A 7,654-nucleotide genomic window follows, 5' to 3' on the forward strand; every position below is an offset into this window, starting at 1 on the left:
ACCGTGATCCTCATTTTCTGGTGCTGCTTCCCCACGTGGGGCCCCCGAGACAGCTACTGGTTCACAGAGCTCGCTTCGTGGGGGACCGTGTGGGGAGCGAGCGCCGGGAGGCGAACTGAGCACTCTGTCTAGATTGCCTGGCACTTTCTGCAGCCGGACTTTCTCAAGAGAGGAGGCGCTGCCCTGAGCGAGGCTCTTGCACACCTTCCCAGTACACCCCACTGTCCTCCCACCCACATCGGGGCTAAGCTATGGCCCTGTCCCTAGAACACATCCTGTCAAAGAAGTGGGTCTCTAGGGCAGCCCTGGTGACCCAGTGGTTTAGCACTGCCTTCAGCCCAGGGCGTGATCCTGGAGGCCCGGGATCAAGTCCCACGTCAGGCTCCCTGCGTGGAATCTGTTTCTCCCTCTGCCTGTGTCTCTGTCTCTCTCTCTCTCTCTCTCTGTGTGTGTGTGTGTGTGTGTGTGTGTGTGTGTGTGTCTCATGAACGAATAAATAAAATCTTAAAAAAAAAAAGAAGAGGGTCTCCGCCCTTGCTATCACAGGCTGCTTTCTCATGGAGATCGTCTGACTTACACAAGCTACATGGGTGTCTCTTTATTTTGCAGAAGGTGTATTCCTCAACTCTTACTGAATGCTCCAGGTAAAGCCCCGAGGCAGTGCTGGGGCTCAAGTCCACAAATACGTGGTTTTAAGTCACCCTCTGAAGGACTAACAGAAAAGTGAGCAGACCGTCCCAAGACAAGACGGTTAAAATAACTCAAAATAATTTACTCAACAGAATGTTTAAAGGAAGCACAGCTTTCCGCCTTCTAGGGGGTGCATTAAAACGTCATATCCATGGAGTTGCTGATCAAAGTGAGAACTCTACCACCTTTAATAGAGCCACTTGGTAATCCAGCAGAAATCCTTAAAATAAAGCCTTCGACTCAGCAATTTTATTTTCGGAACTTATTCTTGGGACATAATCACAAGTACTAGTAGAGATGAATCACAACAGGATTCCTGGTGGCATCGTTTACGCTAATGATGATAAAGTAATGATGGAGATGGAGATTGGTCTAAAAAATGCCAGGGTTATCTCTTGATGGAATATTACATGGTCGTTAAAAACCATTTGTATGAAAATAAGCACAGGGGGAAATAGTTATATTTTCAAGTAGGAAAAAACGTGGAAGAAAAGAGTTCAAAAACATCAAGCACTTCCACGGTTATAAATTCAGCATGTAAAAAAAAAATAGGCTCAATGTGCACAGCGAAAGTTGCATCTCTAATCTAATGCCTAGATTTCCCCAAAATAAGTCATTTCCTATTATATAGACTTGAAAGTAAGTAAATACTACTTTAATGGAAGTTCCAGATGTTCTGAGGAGCACCGGCCACGTTACCTGCTGGGGCCCGAGCAGCCCTGATGACCGGGAGTGCGGCCCACACTCACCTTGAGCGCTGGACGAGGCCCAGAGGGCAAGCAGCACGAGCGCCCCGAGCATCCTGCCGTCCGCAGCCGAACCCTGCGGGGGAATCAGACTCCTGTTACGTGGGCGCACATGGTGGCAACTTTCTGTGGCACCTGGAATTTCCACTTAGTGAACAGCTTGTGCATCGGAATCAAAACTAGTGCATTTGTGGGAAGTAAAAGCTAGATAAGGATTTAGCTTTTCAAAGAGGGCTCTTGTAACTGTAGCTGATTTTTATTGGACCAGCACGTGTTGGCAAAGCTCTGTGCTAATCACCATCTCAATATTCACATGATTTGATCCTCATAATGACCTAGGGGCCAAGTGCTATCACTATCACGCCCATTTTACAGATGAGAAAATGAAGAACCAGCAATGTTCAGTGCTGGCCCAGAGCCACCAGTCCTGGTGAGACGTGTGACCAGGACTTAAACCCAGGACGCATGAATTCAGGAAAATGTCAGCATTGTTTAGAAAATCAACTGCGAAGACATTTCTGAGCAAATAACCAAGAAAAAAAAAGTTGTGCATAAGTTAAATAGAATAAATATTAGCTGTATGCAGGAAAAATAAATTTAATTTGGTGTATCATAACCACAAAAAAACATAGCATTCCACTTAGCAATCACTTTTACTCGGCTGTTCTGTTTTCCTGCAGGCCTGTTTTTCCATTCTTGAGGATTTTCAGTTGGCGTGGTGCAGGCCAGCAGACGCAGGGCCAGAACTCAGGAGACCTGGACAGAAGCCCGTCCGCTCTTAACCCCTGCTCCGCCTGGGCTCTCCCGCGCCAGCACCCGCCGCGGGCACGTGGGGCACGGAGGTCCCCCAGCAGGAGCTGCTTCCTGCTCTGGACCAAAGCCACGCAGAGACCCTGACCGCTCCCCCAGGACGGCAGCAGAGCTCGCGAGTGTCGCAGGGTCGGGGAAACCCAGGGAGTGTCCCTCTCCGGGAGGCTCTGGTAAATGGGACCCGGACAGCTTCCTGGGATGCAGGAATGTGCCCCAGGAGCAGAGGCCGCTCTGAAGGGCCCCCGGCCCCTCTCAGGTCTGCGCAGCCTCAACACAGACAGGTCCCTGTGCCTGGGTGCTCTCGAGTGCCGCACGGTGACACGGCGGGCTCCACGCCGGGCCGGGACGGCGGCCTCCTCAACCTCCCCGCCTCAGTCCCGTCACCTGTACGATGAGGAGTAGTCACCTGAAACATCCCCTGACGGGCGCGGTGAGAAGGGAGCTGAGTGGGTTCAAACCATGAAGGGCGCATCGCACGGCGTTGCGGGCACCTGCTGGACACGTGGCTGCCCCCAGACCGCGTTCCCTGGGCTTTCCAGCACAGAAGGGACATGATCGTTCTGGTTCTCAAAGGACTGAGGTCACCCGTAAGCCTCCAAAGTCAGAATAACACCTGGCGCTCAGGGAGCTGCACATAAGTGCTGTCAGTGTAAACCGGGGTGAGCACATCGGGAGCCCTGCCCAGATGTGTGCGGTCCGTCCCCCGCAGATGGGGGTGACAGCCGCTCCAGCAGAGGGTGGCTCCATCCAACACGCACTTTCTCAAGCGCTGGAGGCCCAGCTTCAACAGAGCAAACTGAACTCTCCTGCTCCCCAAATCCAGCCTCTGACCCCTCAAAGAGGAGTGTCCCCGGGTATCAGGGGGACAAATGAGTGAGGGGCGGTCCCCTCGTGTCTCATGGGGTCACCACAGCAGGACCATGAGCCACGGGGACTGCCACTCTGTGTCCAAGGCTGCTCCAGGGCAGTGCTGCGTGCACGCCGTGTCACCCGCCGCACGCGGGACAGACACACGGACACACGCTGCCCTCGCCGTGCGCTTTGCTTCCACGCACTCAGGGTGTAATGTCAGCTCTGTTTCCCCAAGAAAGGTTTTCAAAGCCTCTCTGCAGCGGAATGTAATTAGAACTCACGAGGGGCTTCTAAAGTTCTTTTATATCCTCAAGCAAAGCGACAATGAGTTTGCTGAGCCACATGTAGTCCCCTCCCTCAGGACCCCCGCCCTCACCGTCCTGTCCCCCCCAACCCCCACCCCCCGCCAGACAGCAGCCTCCTGCTGCGCGACCCCAGCCCATGCATCTGTGCAGAGCATCCCCCTCCCCTGCAGCCCCCGCCAGGCTCCCCGGTCCTCGCACACTTCCCTGGACCTGCGGCAAGTACTGTCCATGAACAACGTTCAGGACGCTCCTGGGCTGTTAGTAACATTTAGAATTGGAGTCTATGATGTCCCAGACCGTGTCCTCACTTTCTCAGGAGGATTTTTCCAGGACGACCCCCTCCTGGCCCCCATCAACGACAGACATCCCTGCGGGAGCTTCCTACTCCGCAGCCGAAAGCAGGCTCGCAGGCAGGTATGCTCTGGAGAGCCACAGGGACCTTGCGACCGCAAGACAGCCAGGAAAGCTGCCAGCACGACCAGGAGGTTCCCCAGGGCTTCCTGGCATCCGCTCTTCGCGCCGCATGAACCCGAGTTAACAGTCAAGCCCCCACCTTACATTAGGAATCTGTTTGGCACTTTTCCCTCCTCCCTCTTTAGAAATCAAAACAGCCTCTTCTGAAAACTAAAGTACAATGTCCCAATTCTGTAGTGATTTCATCAAGTGCTTACCGGTGCGGGAGCCAGGGGTGGCGAGGGCCGGTGCGGCGCAGGGACCAGGACCGAGGCCGGAGGAGGCTCAGCCCTCCCTGCAGGCGAGCTGGGGTCGGCCCCGCACTGGCCGCCGGGCAGCAGCCGCTGCTTTATATGCTCCGGTCTCCGGGGTGGTGCTGTCAATCAGACACGGAAGGAAGCACGTTTAATTCATCCTTCGAAGGAGTGACATAATCCCCCTCCGATCTTGCATTCGCTCTGAGCACCTGGCACAGGGGCGCTGGTGCCGCCCCGCTCCCCCCAGCCCTCCAGCTGGGGGACAGCAGAGGAGGAGCCACATGAGAGGGGAAGGCAAGCGCTCGCTTTTCCTGTCTTCTCTGAGGAAATAAAATGCTATAAATACAACCAGCAAGATTGGCTGGAACTCCCCTTTTTGCTTAAGACAAAAATTGCAAGTTCTAGAGTTTTAAGTAAGTTTCACATCAGCCAGACGGAGAAGGGATTTCTAACCCAGACGAGTCACAATCACGGCGATGCAAACTGATGCGTCCCTGGAAGGAGTCAATATACGGATGAGGCTATTGCATGGCTGGATTCATTTATCACGTGCAGAATAAATATTGGATCAAAAAAAGAAGTTGGAAAATGTTATTTTTGCACTTAGATGACTGAGAAATAGGAGAGGGAGGATTTACTCCATCCAAGTCCTCACTGTGCTGTCGAGACTGCATAGGAGGCCTCCCCGCAGGTGCCAAGAATGGGACCACATCCATCTGGGACTTTGTCCCCAGGGCCACGGACACCATCATCAGCTCCATGGGCTCACCTGGCCAGGCACCTTGAAGGATAAGGACTCGAGAATAATAATAGTGGCAGCAGTCAGACGCCCTGCCCCTCACCAGAGCTCAACATTGAGCCAGTGTGGACAGTGGTCAGAGAGAGGAAGACCTGATCAGAGGGAGGTGGAGGTGGACAGAGGGAGGAGGAGGAGGACAGAGGGAGGAAGAGGTAGACAGAGGGAGGGGGAGGAGGACAGTGGGAGAAAGAGGTGGCCAGAAGGAGGAGGAGGTGGTCAGAGGGAATAGGAGGTAGACAGAAGGAGGAAGAGTAGAGAGGAAGGAAGAGGTGATCAAAGGGAGGAGGAGGGGGGCAGAGGGAATAGGAGGAGGACAGAGGGAGGAGGAGGTGGACAGAGGGAAGAGGTAGACAGAGGGAGAAGGAGTAGGGAGGGAGGAGGAGGCGTCAGAGGGAGGAGGAGAAGGTCAGAGGGAGGAGGAGGGGGCAGAGGGAGGAGGAGGGGGGCAGAGGGAAGAGGAGGAGGACAGAGGGAAAAGGTAGACAGAAGGAGGAGGAGTAGGGAGAGAGCATGGACAGAGGGAGGTGGAGAGAGGGAGGAGGAGAGAGGGAAGAGGAGGTGGACTGAGGGAGGAGGAGGGGGCAGAGGGAGGAGGTAGACAGAGGGAAAAGGAGTGTAGAGGGAGGAGGATATGGTCAGAGGGAGGAGGAGGTGGTCAGAGGGAGGAAGAGGTGGTCAGAGGGAGGAAGGGGTAGTCAGAGGCAGGAGGTAGAGGGGAGGAGGAGGAGGTGGTGGTCAGAGGGAAGAGGAGTGTAGAGGGAAGAGGATATGGTCAGAGGGAGGAGGACATGGTCAAAGGGAGGAGGTAGACAGAGGGAGGAGGAGACTAGAGGGAGGAGGAGGTCAGAGAGAGGAGGAGGGTGGACAGAGGGAAGAGATGGTCAGAGGGAAGAGGAGAACAGAGGTAGGAAGAGGTGGTCAGAGGGAAGAAGAGGTGGTCAGTGGAAGGAAGGGGTGGTCAGAGAAAGGAGGTAGAGGGGGAGGATAGAAGGAGGAGGAGGTGGTCAGAGGGAGGAGGATGTAGACAGAGGGAGGAGGAGGAGGAAAGAGGGAGGAGGAGAGGAGAGGGAAGAGGATGTGGTCAGAGGGAGGAAGACCTGATCAGAGGGAGGTGGAGGTGGAGAGAGGGAAAGCAAGGTGGTCAGGGGGAGGAGGAGGTGGTCAGAGGGAATAGGAGGTAGACAGAAGGAGGAGGAGTAGAGAGGGAGGAAGAGGTGATCAGAGGGAGGAAGAGGTGATTAGAGGGAGGAGGAGGAGGACAGAGGGAGAAGGAGGTGGACAGAGGGAGGAGGAATAGGGAGGGAGGAGGAGGTGGACAGAGGAAAGAGGAGAAGGAGAGAGGGAGGAGGAGGGGGCAGAGGGAGGAGGTATACAGAGGGAAAAGGAGTGGAGAGGGAGGAGGATATGCTCAGAGGGAGGAGGAGGTGGTCAAAGGGAGGAGATGGTCAGAGAGAAGAGGAGGAGGACAGAGGTAGGAAGAGGTGGTCAGAGGGAGATAGAGGTGGTCAGAGGGAGGAAGGGGTGGTCAGAGGCAGGAGGTAGAGGGAAGAGGAGAAGGATAGAAGGAGGAGGAGGTGGTCAGAGGGAGGAGGTAGACAGAGGGAAGAGGAGTGTAGAGGGAGGAGGATATGGTCAGAGGGAGGAGGACGTGGTCAGAGGGAGGAGGAGGGTGGACTGAGGGAGGAGATGTGGGGTCAGCTCACAGGCTGGTCCAGGGCAGAGGGCACCCATGCTCCCTGGGCATCAATGTCCACTACAATAGAAAGGTCAAGTTTCCACTAAAGAATATTGAAGAGTGTATGGAGTGAAGTGAGGCCCCCAAGGAAATTTATTAGCCAGATAACATCATGTGGCACCTGACATTCACTTCACCTGGGTCCCTGTTGGGATCAAGAGCATCAGGCTGGGGCCACAGAGGGGCCAAGGGACAGCAGGAAGCACACAGCCCAGCAGCTGTGACCCAGTTCCTGGAGCTTCTGCGTGGTATTTGAGGATGGGGCAGGTAGAGATGAGGACTGCAACTGGATGGATGACGATCCTGGCTCACTGTGCATGTTTTTAAGATTTTATTTATTTATTTGACAGAACATGAGCAGGGGGAGGGATAGAGGGAGAGGGAGAAGCAGACTCCCAGCTAAACAGGGAGCCTGACATGGGGCTCAATCCTGGGACCCCGGGATCACAACCTGCGCTGAAAGCAGACACTTCACCAACTGAGCCACCCAGGCGTCCCTCACTGTGCATTTTTGAAAGTCATTTTACCCAATGTAGCTCTTCATTTATCACCTGGTGAAGAGTACTGATTTCTGATATACAAAGAATGTGCGTGTCTGAAGGTAACATACCTTCCCGTGGCCAGCTAGTTGATAGTGAAGTTATCTTTTGAAAAAAAAAATATATAGAGAGAGAGAGACTCTGCACCACTATATTAGTTATCTGCAATTGCAAATAAGAATGTATAACCACATTTCCCTTAAAGAATCTTCAGTGAATAAATGTCCATTTATCAGTTTATCTTACTTTGCTTAGTGGTTGGTCTATCTGTGGCCAGAAAGTGCAGGTTATACCCTCATTCTTCTGTATCAGCCAAAGATGCTCTGAATGCATTTCTTCTTCTATTCGTGCCCTGAGTGGACACTTACTGAGCGGCCCTCTTAGACCTGCCATCCAGTGAGCGTTCCTGCGACAGGTAGATCTTCTGGTCTATGATATTAAGACGAGCTTTGTGGAGGGGAGCAGGCT

General features: G+C 53.8%; 1 protein-coding gene across 2 annotated transcripts in view; it reads right to left on the minus strand.

The window, feature by feature from the left end:
- The window catches only part of THBS2 (thrombospondin 2), a 28,901-nt gene extending 24,360 nt beyond the window's left edge, over positions 1–4,541 (minus strand). The window contains exons 1-2 of one of the 2 annotated variants that reach the window (XM_041745491.1): positions 4,075–4,541; positions 1,440–1,512 (exon numbers count right to left, since the gene is read on the minus strand). In XM_041745491.1, the coding sequence (XP_041601425.1) occupies positions 1,440–1,491 (52 nt within the window). In that variant the 5' untranslated portion in view covers positions 1,492–1,512; positions 4,075–4,541. The remainder of the gene's footprint in view (positions 1–1,439; positions 1,513–4,074) is intronic. The other variant, XM_041745493.1, reaches the window with a different exon arrangement.
- Positions 4,542–7,654: the final 3,113 nt, after the last annotated feature.

Source organism: Vulpes lagopus, chromosome 2, assembly GCF_018345385.1.
Source record: "Vulpes lagopus strain Blue_001 chromosome 2, ASM1834538v1, whole genome shotgun sequence".
NCBI lineage: Eukaryota > Metazoa > Chordata > Mammalia > Carnivora > Canidae > Vulpes > Vulpes lagopus.